Source organism: Trematomus bernacchii, unplaced genomic scaffold (genome assembly GCF_902827165.1).
Source record: "Trematomus bernacchii unplaced genomic scaffold, fTreBer1.1, whole genome shotgun sequence".
In the NCBI taxonomy this organism is placed as follows: domain Eukaryota; kingdom Metazoa; phylum Chordata; class Actinopteri; order Perciformes; family Nototheniidae; genus Trematomus; species Trematomus bernacchii.
The window spans coordinates 17352997-17373783 of NW_022987689.1; the positions used below are offsets into that span (position 1 = coordinate 17352997).

General features: G+C 41.5%; 1 protein-coding gene across 1 annotated transcript in view; it reads left to right on the forward strand.

Annotated features, from left to right (window-relative positions):
* Nucleotides 1–606: 606 nt before the first annotated feature.
* wls (Wnt ligand secretion mediator) overlaps nt 607–20787 on the forward strand; it is a 39122-nt gene continuing 18941 nt past the window's right edge. The window contains exons 1-2 of the mRNA XM_034138125.1: nt 607–951; nt 9700–9972. Coding sequence (XP_033994016.1) covers nt 846–951; nt 9700–9972 — 379 coding nt within the window. The 5' untranslated portion in view covers nt 607–845. The remainder of the gene's footprint in view (nt 952–9699; nt 9973–20787) is intronic.

Sequence of the window (20787 nt, forward strand, 5' to 3'; positions counted from 1 at the left end):
TCCCCACTGAATGTAAATGTTTTTTCATGAATTTTAAAGAAAATAGGCTACTTGATAAGCAGATTAGTCATTTATAAGAAATTAAAAATGCAGCATTCAATGACATTAAGGTCAAACTTCATCTGCTGATGAACATCATGTCATATATTGGAATCTCTACAGAAAATTGATCTTGCTCCAAATTGGATTCTAAGGGGAAGAGTCAATGTTGAACCTCTTTTTGAACCAATGTGGTCAAAAGTATTTGCCAGAAAACATTAGATTTACGAAGCGCAGGTCCAGAACAGTTAATAAATTGACTTTGTGGTGAGACTTCTTTGATTCATAATAATACCCTATTCTGGTGAATGTGTCTTTCATTTTTATTAGCTAAATTCCAAAACTGTAGAATATCCCCATCTGTTTACATTTGTATGTATTTTATTATTTCTTCTTAGTAACAGATTTCACAAACATCAATTTTGCTCAATAATAGCTGAAGGACAATGTGTTGACGGTTATTGGCACTAAACCTGAGATGGGACTTCTAAACCTTGCTTTAAATAGCCCTGCAGGCTGTACCGCACAACAGGGGCGCTGTTACAGGCATTCAATGACACGGTAACCTGCATTACCAGCCTCTATTGCTATGCGGCGGCGCTCCACAGATCTCTCCCCCGCTCTAGTGTTGGCTGTTCGGGGATAAAGCTGAGTGCTAGTCGGTCATGTGATTCCTTTTTTTTCCTCCTTCGAAGTTGAAAGGCAGGAGCAGAGCGGTGGAGGGGGCCCAGCTTGCCTTCCTACTTAACGTGTTTGTCCATTTTTCTCGTTCGGAGTGATATTTGTATCCAAACCTTTCCTTCACAATGGCGGGGGCTATTATTGAGAATATGAGCACCAAAAAGTTGGTGATAATGGGAGTAACTCTGCTTTTGTTCCAGGCGTTTGCCTTCATGGTCGGCGGTTTAATTGGTAAGTTTTACCCCTTTTTTATACCTTCACTTTGATAATGTTTAGCTACCGAGTGTCTTTGTTCGCGCGTGCATAAATGTAAACGCTAACATTTGTCTTTGTGAGCGCGTGCACTAATGTGTTAAATGTAAACGCCAACGTCTCTACACGGTAAAAGCACAAAGTGTGCCTCAACAACAGCTTCAAACAACGTTTTAATACAAAAGAAAAGATGTTAGGATCTAACTTAGCTTTTTTTTAAAGAGTTGTGCTTAACAATGCGGTACTTTGACACCTTAGCTGCCGAAATGCACCTCAGTTAAATCACTGCTTTGTATCAAGGTGTCTGCTGCTGCATGCCACAACCGCTGGATTCATGTTTTGGCTAAAAATAACGTAGGATAACACATTTGCACTGGTGTAAAGTACCGTAGTACATTTTCTTAAGTAGGCTACTCTACCTAAGTATAATTTTGAGGTACTTGTACTTCACTTGAGTATTTCAATGTTTTACTTCTTTGTACTTCTACTTCACTACAATTCAGAGGTAAATCGTGTACTTTTACTCCACTACATATATTTTGTACATTTAGTTACTTTACAGATTTGGATTAATGATGTGAAATATAATCAACTCTTAAATCAGACTTTAGTTCCACCTGGAGTCAATTCACAAGCTACCCTGCAGTGTACAAAGTCATTCAAACTAGCTGCACCTTTACCAGCTTTGAGAACACTTTAATGATCAATCATTATAAAACATATCATATATATTATTCTGAAATGGACCAATCTGCACAATGACTAATTTTACTTTTGGTACTTAACTATATTTCGATGCCTCTGCTTTTCCTTGAATACAATTTTGATTGCAGGACTTCGACCTGTAACAGAGTATTCCTACACTCTGGTACTTTTACTTAAGTACAAGATCTGAGTACTTTTCCCACCTCTGCTTTTGCATTTTCAGCACTGTAATCTTTTGTGTTTTTTACTTATTTGATCCAAACTCGACAGCTCCCCCCCCTTTTTTTCCCCTTCACATACCTCCTGCTCTTCCTCCTTTACCCCCACCTCTCATATATAATGTCTGTCTGCTGTTTGGGGCCCCAGGCAGCATCTCTACCTTCCTTTCACTCCGTCCTCTCCCCCCCCCTGTGTAAAGTCTCTCTTTTTCCCCAAATCCCTATCCCCCCGCAGGCGGAACATTCATGTTTCCTCCTCTTCCCCCTAGTTTAATTTGCATTCAGACAGACAGCGGTGCACAAATATAAAACACAAGAGCACCCAGCTGTCAAAGTTGCATTTTGCCTTGAGGACCCCGTTGGAGTTGCTGTCAAGTTTCTTCAAATCCACCCACTCACACATGCAGCTACACACAAACACATTTGATAGAAAATGTGCCTCTTTCTTATGGGCTAAATCTGGAAAAACAGCCCCCGAACACCAGTCAGCCTGTCTCCGTGTCCCTGCTCTCGCTCACTACATAGCTGGTGATAAATTAGCTTGTTCGGTTCGTTCCTGGCTGAGATGGTTTTAATGAAGCCAGATTCCTTTGTGTTTGCTCGGTGGCCAGGGGCGGCAGGGGTAATTGAGTAGAAAGGGTGTTTTCTCCCCTTGTTTCCCCACAATCCCAGGGACACGGCATGGGGTCAGCAGGCTGAGGGGACGGTCATTATCCTGGACACACTGTGAGAGACAGGAGGAGCCGGTGGGCTGCCGGACTCACAGGTCACTGTATTCAAACTGCAAGGGGGGGCCGGATAGATAACTGGGTTTAATTCCGTCCGGTGTGTCATCTTTGTTGCTATATTTGCTTTTTTATGTTATTTTTACACAGCTGTTAACTCACTTACACAGTTGAAGGTTCCTTGAACATGGCCTTGGTTGAGTTTTATGAGTGTCTGTTAGCCAAAGGGTATGCAAACTGTTTGTGTAGTCCACCCCTCTTTTATGAGTTTGAGTTTGATTTTCAGGAACGAGCTATTCTGATTCTTTCTTCTTTGCTTACTTTTATAGTTTTCTTGAAGATATGGAAACCAGGAAGTAAGGAAGAATCCATTCTCAAAGCATTTACTCCTCACGAGTTGCTGCTTGCTAGGTTCACAGTTGACAGTGATTACAGCTTTGAGTCCTCTTAGATATGTCATTAATCCTTTTTGTAAGGTAAATCTGAATATTCTAGGCTTTCATGTTCCCCACCTTGAGTCGGTATACATTCCACAAGCACTGTAATTAAAGCTTCTGGAGTCTTCTTAGATAGATCCTAAAAACGGATGATCACATTTAGGAATGTAGGGTTTCTTTCTTTATTGTATCTTGGAGTTTCAATCAAACGCAGTGGAAGACTTCCGGTATGAGGTGTGCTGAGTAGACGCGTGCTCGACTGGCTCTAACTTTCCCACTCTTATTTACCTTTTAAACGTCGTCTTTTTTCAACATAATTTGTTTGCAACAGTTTTATAAGCCAGTGTTAACTACAAAGACCTCCGGCAATGTCGAAAGGAAAGGGAAAACAAGCTGCAAAGGGTCTCCGTCAGCGTCGACTCCTAGCATAACTCCAGCTTCGACTCCTAGCATAACTTTGGCTGACATTAGCTTGCTGCTGGATGAACATAGAGCAGCTCTCACGGCTGATTTCAAATCCTCATTCGAGTCTCTGACATCTATCCTGGACAGCATACACTCTACTATCACAGACCCACGGGCAGCGTATAAATTCTCTGGAAGCTAATGCTACTGAAGTCGACCAACGTCTCCAGCAACTTGAGGACGCATGCTCCGCTCTGAAGGGGAACAACGAGACACTCAAAACTAAGGTAGCGGACTTGGAGGGACGCAGCAGACGCCAAAATCTTCGGATTATTGGCCTACCTGAATCTATCGAAGGTCCCCGCCCGTCTGCCTTCTTCTCTCAATTCCTCGTTGATACCCTCGGCGCGGAGATTCTTGCTTCGCCCCCCGAGCTTGACCGAGCTCACCGGAGCCTCGCGCCCAAGCCTGCCCCAGGAGGGAGACCGAGACCTGTCATCCTGCGCTTCCAAATTAAGGACCTAGTGATCCGTGAGGCCCGCAGGCAGGGTGAGCTGAACTACAAAGGCCATAAGATCCGCTTGTATGATGACTACAGCCCCGACGTGTTAAAGCCGCGCGCCGAGTACAGAAGCCCCATGGCTGAGCTGTACAAGCGCGGGTACAAGCCGGCTCTCCTCTTCCCAGCCAAGCTGCGCATCACCCTGCCTAACGGTGACCGGACCGAGAATTGTTTGTCCAATGTTTTTTCAGTTAGTTTTTTTATTATATTGTTTAATTTATGTTTTCTTATCCTTTGCCTGTGGGCTGCTTCTACACATAATATATTAAACTCGGTCTCACGCCACACCTTTTCTCTCCCTGTTGCTTGTCAGCAGGCGGGGGGTGCCAGGTATGGGGACAGGGACATGCAGGTACACCACCTGCCCAGTACCATTTTATGCTGAGCTCTAACTCCTTAACAGCACCAAGTGGTGCTTTAAGATTTACTAGTTGGAATGTCAGGGGCCTGAATTCTTCTGTGAAACGTAACAATGTGATTAACCATTAAAAAAGTTTAAACACTAAAATTGCCTTTTTGCAAGAAACCCACCTCCAACCATCAGACCATCTTAAACTTCGCAGAGGGCGGGTGGGCCAGCTTTACCAGTCTTCTTTTTCGAGCAAGGCCCGAGGCTTTACAATTCTTGTTCATAAATCTGTCCCATTCTCTGTGTCCAATGTTATATCAGACCCAAATGGCCGTTTTATTATCGCAACTGGCAAAATATGTGGCAACAATCTGACGTTGGCGAACGTGTATGGCCCGAATTGTGACAATTAGGACTTTTTCAGATATTTTATTTTCTCCATTCCTGACATAAATTCCTGCCAGCTCATTCTGGGAGGTGATTTTAACTGTTGTATTGATCCTTCACTTGATCATTCTTCTAACAAGCCCTCTGCCCCATCCAAATCTTCCAAAGTTATTCAACTCTTCATCGAGCAATACGCAGTCTCGGATGTCTGGTGCTTTTTGAATCCTAGTGCCAAGCAGTTCTCCTTCTTTTCTCCTGTTCATGGTACTTTCTCCCGAATTTATTTATTTCTTATTGATAACAAATTGCTCCCCTCTGTTAGCTCGTGTTCATACAGCCCTATAGTTATATCGGACCACGCAGCTGTCATTGTTGACATCTCTCTTCCCGGCAGGTCCTTGTCACGTTCCCCCTGGCGCTTCAATTCACTACTACTTTCTGACCCGGATTCTATCAAAACTATTAGGAATCGCATTGACCTTTTTATTTCCACTAATGTTAACCCGGCTGTATCTGCAGCAACAGTTTGGGAAGCGTGCAATGCCTATCTAAGAGGGGAAATAATATCCTATTGCGCTTACCAAAGGAAGATCAATACTGAGAAGAGTATCTGCCTCTCCAGGGCTTTATCAGATCTGCAGACAAGATGTGTAGATTCCCCCAGTGCAGATCTTCTTAAAGAATTACTGACAAAAAGGGCTGAATTTGACATTTTGGCCTGAGAAGAGGCAACAAAATCACTTTTAAAAACACGCCATAATTACTACGAATTTGGAGATAAACCGAGCAAAATACTCGCCCACCAAATTCGACAATCCTCTTCCTCTCAGCACATCACTCAAATTAATACTGCTGATGGAATATCTATTAATCCTCAAACCATTAATTACCAATTCAAGGACTTTTATAGTTCATTATATACTTCTGAGGGCTCATCTGATGAGACACAATATGAACATCCCCTCCATTGATCCTGAAATATCGTCTGGGTTAGATGAACCCTTCACAGTTAATGAAATCAAAGCTGCTCTAATGTCGATGCAGAGTGGGAAATGTCCGAGCCCTGATGGCTTCCCTGCTGAATTTTTTTTAAAATGTTTGCTGATAAATTAACCCCTCTATTGCTAAATATGTTTAATGAATCGTTTCAATCTGGCACACTTCCCCCTACGCTACGTCAGGCTACTATTTCTTTTATACTGAAAAAGGACAAGGATCCTCTTTGTGGTAATTTCCGCCCTATATCTTTGCTTTGTGCTGACGTCAAGCTTTTAGCTAAGGTGCTAGCAAAACGTTTAGAATCTGTTCTAACTACTATTATCTCCACAGATCAAACCGGGTTTGTTAAAGACAGACACTCTTTTCACAATGTCAGACGGTTATTTGACATATTATATTCACCCTCTTCTCCTGACTCCCCGGAAATTATTATTTCAATGGATGCTGAGAAAGCTTTTGACCGGGTAGAATGGCCTTATTTATTTCACACATTGAGAAGATTTGGATTTGGCGACACATTTATTTCATGGATTAGGCTTCTATATACATCCCCCCCTAGCTTGCGTCCGCACAAATAATGATTATTCTGATTATTTTCCCCTCAAACGTGGAACTCGGCAGGGTTGTCCACTTTCTCCTCTTTTGTTTGCCATTGCCATTGAGCCGCTGGCAGTGGCCCTCAGGTCCAGTCAGATCAGATGCGGGGCATCTCAAGGGGGAGAGTTGAGCATAAACTTTCCTTGTATGCTGACGACCTTCTGCTATTCATCTCGGACCCAGACAAATCTATTCCTCCAGTATCGGCTGTGCTGAGGGAGTTTGGGCAGATTTCAGGTTATAAGTTCAATTTTAACAAAAGTGAACTGCTCCCCATTAACGCTTCAGCTACAGCCTACCCCCTTTCAAAGTTACCGTTTAAGGCATCTCTGGCAAGTTTTAAATATCTGGGCGTTTGCTTGACCAAGAGCTTCTCAGATTTGTTTAAGTGCAATTTCTCCACTCTGTTGGTTTGACTGAATCAAGACCTCCAACGTTGGTCTCTCCTACCTCTATCTCTGGCTGGCAGAATAAATTGCATTAAAATGAATGTGCTCCCCAAATTTCTATATCTTTTTCAGTGTATACCAGTTTTCATTCCGAGACATTTCTTCCATTCACTTGATCGCTCAATTTCTCAGTTTATATGGAACAAGAAAACACGGAAATGGGTGGATTAGCATTGCCTAACTTTTTATTTTACTATTGGGCCGCGAACATTCAAACTTTATTGTCCTGGCGTTGTATTAACAATCATGGGATATATATTCAGGGTGCGTACGGGTGCTGGAAATCCTTGAAAATGCTTGAAATTGTACGAGGTGTTTTCAAGGTTTGAAAAGTGCTTGAATTTTGGGAATGATGCTTGAATTTGGGATAAAGTGCTTGAAATTGTAAATGCTTTACTTCGCTTTTTAGATTAAAAGAAAATAAAGAAGTCGGAGCGCGCTTAATTGCTTCGCTTTTACATAAAACAGCTCCGCTCCGGCCTTCCCGCGCAATGCGCGTGACCGGCAAGTGTGTTTGTTACGTGTGTGACCTGGGCATTCTGATGAGAGTGATAGATGACAGTATGCCAGGAGGTTGCCGTTTCAAGACAAATAGCAGAAGACAAATACAAGCCATGGCTAAGACGAGGGTCAAGCGAAGCCCAAGAGTAGCCTCCTGCAAAGTGTGCAACAATAACGATGCGAGAGTCTGCGCTGACGAGCCACACACCACACAAAAGGTACGCCAGAGTAGAGCATTTTAGATTAGGCTATCGTTGCATGTAAAATACATGACACTTTTCTCTGTGCGCGGCAAAACAAGCTCGCCAAAATGGCTTCACTAGTCTGGCAGTATTTGAAGTGTCCGAAAATGACAATAAAATAGCGGTATGCAACGTGTGTGTGAAGCAGAAATCCTGCAGCTCCACCCGCTGTGACGGACCGGTGAGCGGAGCAGAACACACATTAAGAGTTAGACCTAACACACTTAGCTATTTGATCTACCTCTGGAACAAGCTGATTCCCAAAATTGGCGATCGGAGCATCCCTAATAATTATATATGATATGTTTTATAATGATTGATCATGAAAGTGTTCTCAAAGCTGGTAAAGGAGCAGCTAGTTTGAATGGCTTTGTATACTGCAGGGTAGCTTGTGAATTTACTCCAGGTGGAACTAAAGTCTGATTTAACACTTGATTATATTTCACATCATTCATCCACATCTGTAAAGTAACTAAAGGGATTAAATACATGTAGTGGAGTAAAAGTAAACCATTTACCTCTGACTTGTGTTTACTGCCCACCTAAAAGTACCTCAAAAATAGTATTGAAAAGTTATTTGGCTGATTGTTTTATATTGGCTCAGCCAGGTTATATGGGATGCCCAGTCTACGTACAGATGGGTCACTCATTTTGAAATATTAAACTTAGTTTTCTTTTCTAAAAATTTAAATTTTTCATCCTCATGTAGAATGCTATTATGAAACACACATTTGGTTGTTTATATTATAAAGAACATCAGATTTAATGTGAGGCAGGGAAATAATCATTTGAGTATAAGTATGTGTATATAAATATGTAATTTACAACAGCTGTAAGATGCTTGAAAATGCACCTTGAAAATGCTTGAAAAGTGCTTGAATTTGACTTTGGAAAAGGTGTAAGAACCCTGTATATTTTTTGAATCCTCTGGAGCAGAGAGAGGAGCTGTGGATTATTGTTATTGATTAATGCATCATTGTTTCTTAGGGTCAGAAACACTAAACTCACAATTTAAAATGAAAGCATTTAGTTTATTTAATAAAAGAGCACATGTGAAAAGTGACAGTAGATATAGATTAGTTGCAATTTGGTGATGTGTGTGTGTGTGTGTGTATATATATATATATTATATATATTCATATTCATATATTCATATTCATATATTCATATATGAATATATATATATATATATTCATATATGAATATATATATATATATATATATATTCATATTCATATATTCATATATGAAATTCATTATATATATATTTTTTTTTTATATATATATATATATATATATATATATATATATATAAAAAAAAAAAAACAAAAAAAAAAAAAAAATATATATATATAATATATATCTATATATATATATATATATAATATATCTTTTTTTTTATACTATCTATATATATCATCTATCTATATACTATATATATCTCTATATCTCTATATCTATCTCTACTCTCTCTCTCTCTCTCTCTCTATCTCTCTCTCTATACTCTTTTCTTCTTTTTTTTTTTTTTTTTTTTTTTTTTTTTCTCATCTCTCTCTCTACTCTCCTATTTTTTTTTTTCTCTCTATCTCTCTCTCTCTCTCTATATATACATTTTTCCTTCAGCAACATTTGTGATGGCATTATCTCCTTTTGGTAAGGTATAGTTCAGTGAACTTTTAACTCACTGACACCTCCACTCTCAAAGCACTCAGATGTCGTTCACATGGACCTTCCAGTTTTAACAGGACACTAACGTTTTTGTCTTCGCATGATAATGATGGATCATTTTTTATTTAGCCTTTATTTATACAGGTGTTTTTTTCGGGAATTCTCCCTTCCCGTCACCTCCGAGAGGGAGAGCTTTGAAACCAGGCAGCTTCTAAAACACTGTTCAAAGTAATTTCCAAAGTGTTTGGATTGGATTTGGCCTAAACCCAAGCTGTTGACTGTTCCTAATGGTTGCTAAGATATTAATATTGTCCTTGCACAGTTCAAACCCGAGTGCTCAAGTTTTATTTATTGATTTCTACTCAAACTTTTCTGGATTTATTAGTTTGAGGAGGCATTTGGCTTGGCAGGACCTTGAAACACTTTGCTGCGGTATTTCAACATGACACCTCGTCTAACATTACTTTGTTTTTGTCTCTCCAGCTCCCAGCCCGACCACAGCGGTCCACTACTTGGCCACGAAGTGTGTGGACACGACCAAACACCGAGAGGAATCCAAATGGTTCATGCCCTGGGGTCCTAACCAATGTGACAAGATCCAGAACTTCGAAGAGGCCATGGCCAAGAAGATTGAGGCCAACAACATCGTGTTTGCTGTTCACATTCCTCTGCCCAACAAAGAGATGAGCCCCTGGTTCCAGTTCATGCTGGTCATCCTGCAGTTTGACATTGCATTCAAGATGTACAACCAGATAGGTGAGAACCAAGGCTTTCTTATGGGTTTTAAGCACAACACAGCTCATGTTTCACCCTCAGGACATGGCTTTTAAGAGCTATGAGCAGGGGCGCCGCCAGGGATTTTGGGCCCCATGAAACATATCACATTGGGCCCCACCACCAGGCACAGGCCACGCCAACCAAGCACAATTGCTGTAACCACACCTCCAGAACCCAACCGACTCATTTATGCTTTAAATAACTCTACCTGTACAGGCTTGCATCCATCTTGTAGTCCAATACTAACTGCACAATATTTACTGACACTGAGCGGTGAAAATATAACACTGTGCAGACTGCAAATTCTACTGCAACATTCTGCTGCAGTAGAATTCAGTATTTGATATAACACTAACATTCCTGACAATAGACCTCAATAGTAATCTTTTATGGTGTACATGCCTTTTTAATAACATTTTTTAATGGAACATTCATAAATCAAAATAAATATAACTTAAATATACATGACCCCCAAATTAAAATAAAGTGAACATTAACACCAATATTATCATTTATAAAATGCTACAACAACAATTACATAAGCAGCAGATTGTTTTATTAAATATACATACCAACTACAAAATAAGCGGGTATTAAAGTGTAAATGGACAACAAAACGGAAATGGAAATGAAAAGGCCTGATGGTGATGCTAAATCAGAGCCTATTACCTGTTCTCAGTCTTTTTCTCATCATGCATCTTGTGTGTAGTGATCCAATATCGTTACCATAGCCTTGCCCTTTAACAGTTATTACGAGCCCTTGCTCAGCCTTATGGCGCGTTTCCACTACACGGCCTCGCTCGGCCCCGCTCGGTATGGCTGGGCCTCGTTAGGACTGGCTCACTTTATGGCGCATTTCCATTACAGTTTAGGAACTGGGGTAGTATCTATAGTAACGCAGTGTAGGCGGAGCCGTGACGTGATCTTCAGAGAACCCCAGAAAAACAACACAGCCGTTAGCTGTTAGCACTCAGAGCTCACAGCTCCTCATATATGTTCAGAAACTAGACAAAAGTTAAACAAGTACAAACCACAGACTGCCTGTGTCATGGTGAATACAGTCGCTGCTTTATTTGTGTCTGTATAGGCCGTTGTTGTGAGTGTGGACGGTCGGAGCATATACTGCGTTAGCTTAGCCAATCTCCATTTAGAACACACGCATTTTAAAAGGTTTTTTGCCTGCCGTCTGTCTGCAGACTTGTCAAAGCATTAATTCATGGTTTTTACTAACCGGTATCAGTATGTTGTTACTTCGGCATCATTTTGAAACGTGTATTACAATTAAATCACGGTCAAATATGTCCATCTTGTTGTAGTTGTAGCCCCCTTGCCAGCGATTCTCTCTCTAGTTTAGCATACTCAGCCCGACTCAGCCTCGTTGTCTCTGGCCCTAGACCCGCGATTTTATGAGGCCAGAAAAACTGTGAATTAGGACCCGCCGGCCGGTACTAGGCCAAGTGGAAACGCAACCAAAGACGGGCCGCTGACGTCACAGCCCTCTTAAACCGTGCTCCGCGCTGTAGTGGAAACGCGCCATTTCTCACCAAGAGCCCAGCGCCTAGCCTTCTTACAGGCAAAGTCACTGATCTAGTCCTCGAAGTCCAGCTTTCTAGCCAACTGGCTTTCAATGGACAGCATGGCAAGACTGCAAAGCCTTATGGGGGGACAGGGCTGCTGAGCCTAGAGATGGATCTGTTGGTCCTGGCACCAGGGGGAGGGACAACTGATTTAGTATGAATAGCTCCTAAAAATGTACCTGCATTTATTAAATGTCAGCTAAAAGAGCAGTGAAATGGAAAAACCTCTGAATTTTCTGTGAAGATATTAACAGTACTTAATGTCAGCAAAACATTTCAATTATTATTTACAATGGACTAAGCTTAGCTAACAGACTAATTTCCACCACTCATGGACCACACCCACCTTTTCTTTTGAAAAACTGGGTGACATACTGTCGCCCTTTAGTCCCTCTCTCTTGTCTTTCTCCCCTTTCTTTTCTTTTTTGAAAGCCTGACTTTGTTAGTCGTTGAGACATCGTACACACGTAAGTACTAGCATCCCTCCTCACATGCTCTCACTCTCTGCTGCTAGAAAGTGCGGTGCCGCACAGCGTTTGGAGGCAGGACCAAACCATTACATGTAAATAGAGGGGGGTGTACAGAGGCTTTGGATAATTAACTTTTGGAAGACAAAAAGTGAAATGAATCGTAAGTTTAGTGAGTACATTATCGATATAACGTTATATTAATGTTAATTATTGATGATTGATGAAAGGTTACTTAAACATTTTTTCTTAATGTTCTAAAAATGTTTGGGGCCCCTGTCAGTCACGGGCCCTTAGAATCGTCCTAACTTTTCACCCCCCCTTATGGCGCCCCTGGCTATGAGAGGGTAGAAAGTCTAACTAAGAGGCAGTGCTAACTTGTATTGGATTGGTGGTAAGTAAGGCTGCCCCCTATCTGTCGACCACACGTTAGTCGGCTCAAAAAGTCTTAGTCAAGCAATTGTATTTTTTTGCATGGACATTTAAAAAAACAAAACTCCATATGGGCGCTGTGCATTGTCACATTGGCCAGAAAACCCCTCGCACTTCTTTTTGGGAGCTGCGCCGAGTTGTTAAGTACATTTTGTCGGGCAGGAAATCCAAAGTTTGGGATCATTTTGAGCGTATAAAGCATGACATGCAAACCCCGAAAAACATTTGCCATCGACATCCACGTATCCTCGGAAGTGCATACTATCAAAAGCCGGCTTCACTGTGAGCGAAACCTGAGGTCCCCTGACGATGTGTTTCTTTTTTCTTAATGTGTAGACTGGGATCGAAGGTAAAAAGCAGTAGTAACTGACAGCGAGTCAGTCGGTAGCCTGGCCTAATATTATAATATATAGACCTATAATATACAATAATACTGACCTTTGGAAAGAAAGACATTACAATTGTATTCCATGAGGACTTCATGAGCCATATTTCCATTTTCAAGTGTTCCGTTTTGCTTTGGTTTATTTATTTAACTGTATCCATCATTCAGGCGCTACGACTGTTTGCATAGTCACACACTACCGCTTATCACGTGTCAAATTGTAGCTCTGGAAATTAAACCATTTTGTGATGCCAATAAATAAATAATCTTATCATAGAAGTGCGACGACTAGTCCACTAATTACTTGAACTGACGACTACTGGTTAACTAAGCAATTCGTGGTAAGGAATTCTAACATAAGAATATAAAGCCATCTAGGTGGTAATGAAAAAATTATTAATAACTTTTTAACGCCTTCCATTTTTTCAGTGTTTTCAACTTATTTCCCCCTACTTTTGTCAATATTTTATTGCTGGTATTTCTTAGTTTCACAATCTGACAGCAAATATTTGAGGCCCAATGAGACCAAGCTAGCGTCTCAAATATTCACATCTATTGTCACGTCTCATCACACGCATCATAAATTCATTCATTCCAACTGTACCAGGAATACTTGTTACATATTACCCTGCCGGCGAGACGTCCTGGTTGGATGTTGTCTTGTGGTCTCATTTCAGTTTATCAGGGGAACGCTTGAGGGACCAACAGAAAAGTGTCTTATTCAGTAGATTGGATTTCTGTTACGCTGAAAGGTGGCAAACAATGATGGATGCCCTGCTGGTTGTTCTCTATAGACCCTTCGGGGGTTTAGACTGATTTAGAGGACACTCTTGAGACGAAATGAAGATAGATGACTGATTTAAACCAGAGCTGTTTCTTGTTAGTTGCCTCTGAGCAATGATCTCTTATGGCGCATTTCCACTACACGGTCGGCCTCGGCCACACTCGGTACGGCTCGGTACGGCTTGGCCGCGTTGGGCCTTAACAGGGCCGACTCACTTCATGCTGCGCTTCCATTACAGTTTAGGAACTGGGGTAGTTACTATAGTAACGCAGTGTAGGCGGAGCCGTGACGTCATCTTCAATGAGAACTCCAGAAACACAACACAGCCGTTAGCTGTTAGCACTCAGAGCTCACAGCTCCTTATATATGTTCAGAAACTAGACAAAAGTTAAACAAGTACAAACCACAGACTGCCTGTGTCATGGCGAATACAGTTGCTGCTTTATTTATGTCTGTATAGGCCGTTGTTGTGAGTGTGGACGGTCAAAGCATATACTGCGTTAGCTTAGCCAATCTCCATTTAGACAACGCGCATTTTAAAAGGTTTTTCGCCTGCCGTCTGTCTGCAGACTTGACAAAGCATTAATTCATGGTTTTTACTAACCGGTATCAGTATGTTGTTACTTCGGCATCATTTTGAAACGTGTATTACAATTAAATCACGGTCAAATATGTCCATCTTGTTGTAGTTCTAGCCCTCTTGCCAGCGCTCCTCTCTCTAGTTTAGCATACTCAGCCCGACTCAGCCCTGTTTGTTGGCCCCGATAGAACCACAATTTTCTAGGGCCAGAAAAGAGGTGAAAAAGTGGCCCCGCGCCGTGCCGCGCCGGAACTAGGCCTAGTGGAAGCACAACCAAAAAAGGGGACGGCACGACACGGCACGCTTAAAGCGAGCTCCGCGCTGCAGTGGAACTGCGCCATTAGTATAACCACAGCTAAATGATTTATATACTTGGTATATAAGATCACGGTTATGGAAATTCACAGCTGACATTTGTCTTTTCGACGCTTTTAAAAGATGTCATTAATTGTTTTAACTATTTCTGAAATGATTTGAAACAGTCGAATTTAAGTATTATTTCATTCTTACACATCACTGTTTGAATTGGGGAGATCCCCTTCAAAGTGGGGTTACATTTGTTGCTGTCTATTCTCCCAATTGTGTTCAGGGGACAGATGCAATAGTCCCCATCGTCCTGCCATTTGAAGTTTTGAGTGCTTTCACACCTTACCTGTTTGGTTCAGTTCAAACAAACTTAACCCTTTTGCCTTAGTACATTAATTTGGGCTGTCTATTGAAGCCCTTGTGCTGATCACACAACCAAAGACTGTTTTGAAAGATTTCAATCGTGAAAGTAAACAAACTAAACACAGGATTTATTAAAGCATTTATGTGATTTACGCATACTTTCTTAACTACTAAGAAATCAGCTGATTTTGAATATGTTTAGAAAATATCTTATACGTTTATCTGTATAAGGCCATGTGTATATACCTCTTTAGGCAAACCATTTAGTAACACGTATGCATGTGAGCCTGGGTGTTTCCTGATTAATGGCTCAGATACTGCAGAGCTTGCATCCAACTCTGGGTAATTTGTCACTTCATTAAGTCCCTTAATAAGTGTGTGACATGGATTCCACGGTAATGAGCCCACAATCAATACTGTACCTGTTATTCTTTATTCATTACATGTGGGCGATTTCGTGAAAAATATACACATCGGAAGCATCAAAGTGCTGCATAACTTTGTCAGATACAGATGCTGTTTTCCACAGAGTAACGTTTGAGTGTGTATAACTTCATGTTTGTGTACTACTCTTGGTTGGTTTTTATAAAAGTCTGAGTGTACACAAATCAGAGAAGAACTAAATGCTAAATGCACATGTATTTTAAAGCTCTGAGGGTTGACAGAAGATTTTTCAGATTTTCTTTAACCCTTTTAATCCAGAGGGACTTAATTTTTTGCCCTGGGCTGTTTCAAATATCTCGTGTCTATTATAATGAAACCCACCAATGAGTGTCAGGGGTTAGAGACAGACCTTAGCATCAGCTCAGTGCTTGAATGAGGGGAAATGGGGGAGGAAAGGGGAGATAACTAATGTCTGGAGGAAGACAGGGTTTGGTATCCTGCTAGGGAGCTAGGGATCCTGGTAAGAGGGATTAGAGGATGGTGACAGAGCCTCATAAGTGACTGGATCACCAGCGGAGCCTGGGAAAGAGGTTTTGACTCCTAATCACATCTTCCGCTTCAAGGCTTAGAGTGCATGCACATTCTTGCTTCATAACAACCTCTGACACACAGTCCACACTGACAAATACCCATAATACTTGATTCATCCAACTTAGGCTAGTTTGTAATAAAGAGGAAGGTAATTGTAAACATATTTGTGTTGTCATTTTATATGACCCGGCCTTTCTGGTCCGGCCTGTCTAAACAGTCATGCTCCAATGGCGGCCTACTCATCGGCATCATTTGCTTGCTCACATTCTCAGCCTCAGTGGAGCTGTGCTGCGGGCTGTTTACTGCCTGGCTGCCAAACAGAGGAGTGGTGAGTCAGGCCGGACCCCCGACCGCTCCGTCTCACACTGACTCTGTCTGATCTACATGAGGTGCTGCGAGAACAAGAGTACATGCTGCTTGTAGTAGAAACCTTCTGCAGTGTGTCTTGACTGTTTTGTTTCTCCTGAGGGGAGTTGTGCTTGAAAGTACTAACTAACTTGTGTATAGCACACTCAAGCCTTTGGCCTGTTGTGTAGTAATTATAATAATAAAGTAATATCTGCTTGCTGCATGGTAGGTGTAACAACACTTGATGCCTCGGCACATCGATGGAGCTTTCATAGATATCCTTCTCAAATATGACTCTTCACACCTATTGGTTTCATGAAAAGTAAAATCAAGCAGTACATTGAAGGAACTTAAACTACTATTTACAACATCCATATGTAGCACGAGTCTTATAAAATAACTGCAGTAATTGTTGGGTTCTGATGGGTGCTTTTATTTTGATAAAGGCAAACATGTGTTTATCTTAGTGTTGACAAATGTAATATGCTCTCCTTTAGGGAATATCATATTCAGATAGTCATTTTGCACAATACCAAAAACTAATTATTTTAGGTAAAACTTTTCTTAGTGTTTCAGTTTAAGCAAGTTACCATCTGAAAAAAATATGGAATAAGGTTGTCATAGAATCTTTGCCAAATTACAGAGAAAGTAAAGGGCTTTCAATCATTAAAATAGTTGTTACTTTTACTCCTTAAACATGTTGATATGAAACCTAAACTGAGTTGATACGATATAGATTCCTTGCACTAGTTACATCCTGGAATCAGATTTAATAAAATGCTAATAATCCCCAATATCTGCTAACCCAGGTCCTCCTTAATGACACCATGGCATCAGCCTGTCTGAACCATGACTCTCTGTGATGAATAAACACAAGTCTGTCTCTTCCCAGTCTACCTTAGCTGTGGAACAATGTGCGAGGCTCGCCCTTATTAACCACTCCACCCACCTGCCCCACTCCACCCGGCTGAGAGCACCCCCTTGGCCAGAGTCCAGCAATAACACAGCTGTTGAGGAGGCTTAGTCTCCGTGGCAATGGCCGCTGGACTGGAGTGGAATGTTAGCATGAAGCGGGCTCACGTTGGAAGGCCTCTGTCTCCACCAATGGCAGAGCGGAGGGCATTACACAGACAGTCGGCTGCCAGTTCTCATCTGGTTCCTCCTCCCTCTACTTTTTTTTTTTCTTCTTAACAGCACAGGCCACCGAGTTTCTTTCTCTTCACTCCAGCTTGTTTCATAACGGCCAAGAGGCACTCTGGAGGAGAGAACACTTGGCTTTGTAATGTGATCTAAAGATGCAGTTCTAATAGCTTGGCGCTGGATGTTTTTGTTGGATTCACCGGGATGGGATATTGGAGGCCACCTCAAGCTCTTGTTGAAATGAATGTCAAGTAGGAAGTAATCTAGATTTGGGCCACCATGGAGCGCACACTGAATATGTTTACATGCTGAGAAATAATCCTGGTAATCTATACAATTCCTCCCAGGTGACAGGATTAACACTGAAATATTTGACCTTGATTGTTTTACAATAAACCAACTATGAACAGCCTAGTTGAAAATCTAGCCTTCATATATTAACATTGGTTAGAACTGCAGCAATGGAGCACTTTGATTTGATGATAGGTTTAAAATGTCCCTCCTAATCCTTTTTACACTGTACCAAACTGGAGTGGTATCAGCTTATAAAAACACTTGCGTGGTACCTGGATATGAGCAGCAATGATATATATTTGGGACTGTCTCCATGTCAGTGCCAGCAGTGATGTCTCTGTGCTCGTTTCATAATTAAAAGGCAGTGGCTGTCTGTCATCAGGATTTCATTTGATCCTATCACGAGAATAATAACAGCCTCTTCTTTGAGCGAAGGAGGTATAATAAGCAACGGATTACAACAACAAGAATGTCTTGTGCCCCTTTTCCACTGCATGATACCATCATGGTTCCACTCAACTTGTTTGGAACTGTCCTTTTTTGGTTTTCTACTGGCAAAAGTTGTGGGTAGTATCGGGTAACTGGTCGATTTTTTTGTGTGGTATTTCCGATGTCAAAGATCTATCCGAGCTAATTTAATAAAAATTGAACTTGCTGAAAATTGCTTTTTATGTTTTGTATTCAATTTAGGCTACTGGGAACAATACTCTCGACCAAACTCCAGTCTACCAAGATTTTTGGTTGACCAACGCCCTTGCATTCTTGCATTTTTTTCTGTTCTTCTATTGGTCTTTATTATGGGCATCTGTGAGTCAGGGTCTAAATGTGTGTCTTCCAATCAGAGGGTTAGTGGTTCAATCCACAGCCCCTGCACTTTGTGTCAAAGTGACCTTGGGCAACTGAACCCATTAGGCGTGTCCATGGAATTAAATGTAAATTCCTTTGGATAAAAAGGGCTGTCAGTCGATTAAAATATTTAATTGTATGATGTCCATAGTTAATCGCACATTTTGTATCTGTTCTAAATGTACCTAAGAGGAATGTTTTTCAAGTTTTTAATACTCTTATCAACATGAGTGGACAAATATGCTTTATGCAAATGTTTGTTTATCATTGGAACAATAACAAATATTCTCCTGAATATTCTCAACACAACAACCTGGAACCTCTCTCTCTTACACTCTCTCCCAACCCTGTCTACTTCTTTGCACTGAGCCAGTTGCTCAAACAGACAGGCCTGTTTACAGTTGTCGGCGAAATGCCGCTCCTCTGTCTTCATCTTCAGTCAAAGCATGAGACTGAAGTTCCCACTGTGGGTCAAAATAATGCGCTGTGATGTGCAGTCGACACGTTGGATGCGATCCGAATTATCTAACGCAGCTTCTCGTCCTCCACAATGTTAAGCTGTAGCCACCCATTTAGCTATCGCTGTTGTTGTCCAGGCGTCTCCCCGGCAAACTTTCAAGCGTGATCTGCCGCAAGCGAGCGGCAGGAGCAGGGCTGTCAGCATCAGCTGTGTGCTTGGCTTGCTGTTTAAAACACCTTTTTTTGTATCCATATCTCTCGCTAGAATCTCCCACCATCCAACTAACAACAACAACAACGTCAAGCCTTTGGGCTCTGAAACTACGGGACGGGCCGAGGACAAATACACATGCGTTAATCGCACGTTAAAATAATTAGTGGCGTTACATTTTTTGTGCGTGAACGCGTTATTAACGTGTTATGTTGACAGCCCTAATAAAAACACCAGCTGGATGACATTTAGGCCCCGTCCACACGAAAACGAAAATGAAAACAAACCGATGTCGATATCAAAAAAAGTATTCCGTCCACACGGAATCGACTCAAGAAACGTGTCCGTCCACCAGAGTTCCCGTTAGAATATTTTTTTGCCGGTCAACATGTCCGACAAAATTTGAAAAGTGCCGGTCAAAGGTCTTCTTTGTTATTTATTGAGCTTTAAAACAAATTGATATGATTCGATATTAAACAAACTAATTATAGTAGATTAACTATTCAAAAGTGTACAGTAATTTATAATAACACGGGAATAATAAACAGAGTGCTCTCTCCCTCTCCTGACAGCCCGCCAGTATCATGCAGCTCACGGATCCAGTAATGAGTGACCCGACAGTAAAACTAAACATAGGCCTATCTATAACTAGTTTAGGTAGTTTGAGAGGTAATTAAAATAGCTACGTGTGATGTTCTAACCTGAAGTGTGTGTGTTTTGTTCCGCTCACCGCTGCAGGTGATCATGCAGCAGCTGATCTCTCCCGTCAGATTAGACTTTACTCGCGTTTATGTCCATATCGATCAGATCTAGCTAGTTCTAGCTAATGATATCACTACCTGCTTATTAAAAGACACCTAAACAATAAGCGTCGCTATGCAACCGGGTGAGGCCACAAAGTATAGCGCAGCATTATGCATTTGTTTACATGCCCACCGGAACCCTGAGGCATTACCAACAGATCAACCCATACAGGACATCTCTTTCTCCACGTGTTGGACATTAGAATTGACTATTCTTGTCCGTCACATGCTCTTTTGTCTGTCACATACTATTCTTGTCTGTCACATGCTCTTTTGTCTGTCACATACTATTCTTGTCTGTCACATAAGTGGCGCAACTGATGCGGTATTGTGCTAAGGTGAAATTATTTTGACCGGACATTTTGACCGGAGAGATTTAGATTTGCTGGTCTTCAGCATATTTTACCGGTCATAGTCCGGTAATTACCGGCTAACGGGAACTCTGCCGTCCACACGAGACCGCTCGACCCGCTGGAGGCGCTGTAGTACATATGCCGGGCCTGTAAGTGGCGCTGTACTTCTGCCACAAAATACACCAAAAGCAGCGAAGAAGAACCCCCGAGCATGGTTGCCCTTCTGTTTATTCTCCGCGGTGGATTTAGCAACATGTAGTTCATGTTGTTCTCCATGTCCACTTGTTGCTGATGGTTGTGGTAGAGGAGCTGTAGATTTTGCACTAACATCTGTAGCATGGTCAGTAGCGTCTGGAGCACGAAGGCAACCCTGTGATCCGCCATTGTTGTTGTTGGCGAAACACATCAGCAATGTGTTTCTGAGCAGCAGAGGTGGGGAGAGGCGGGGCTATGGCGTCATCGTTATCATGA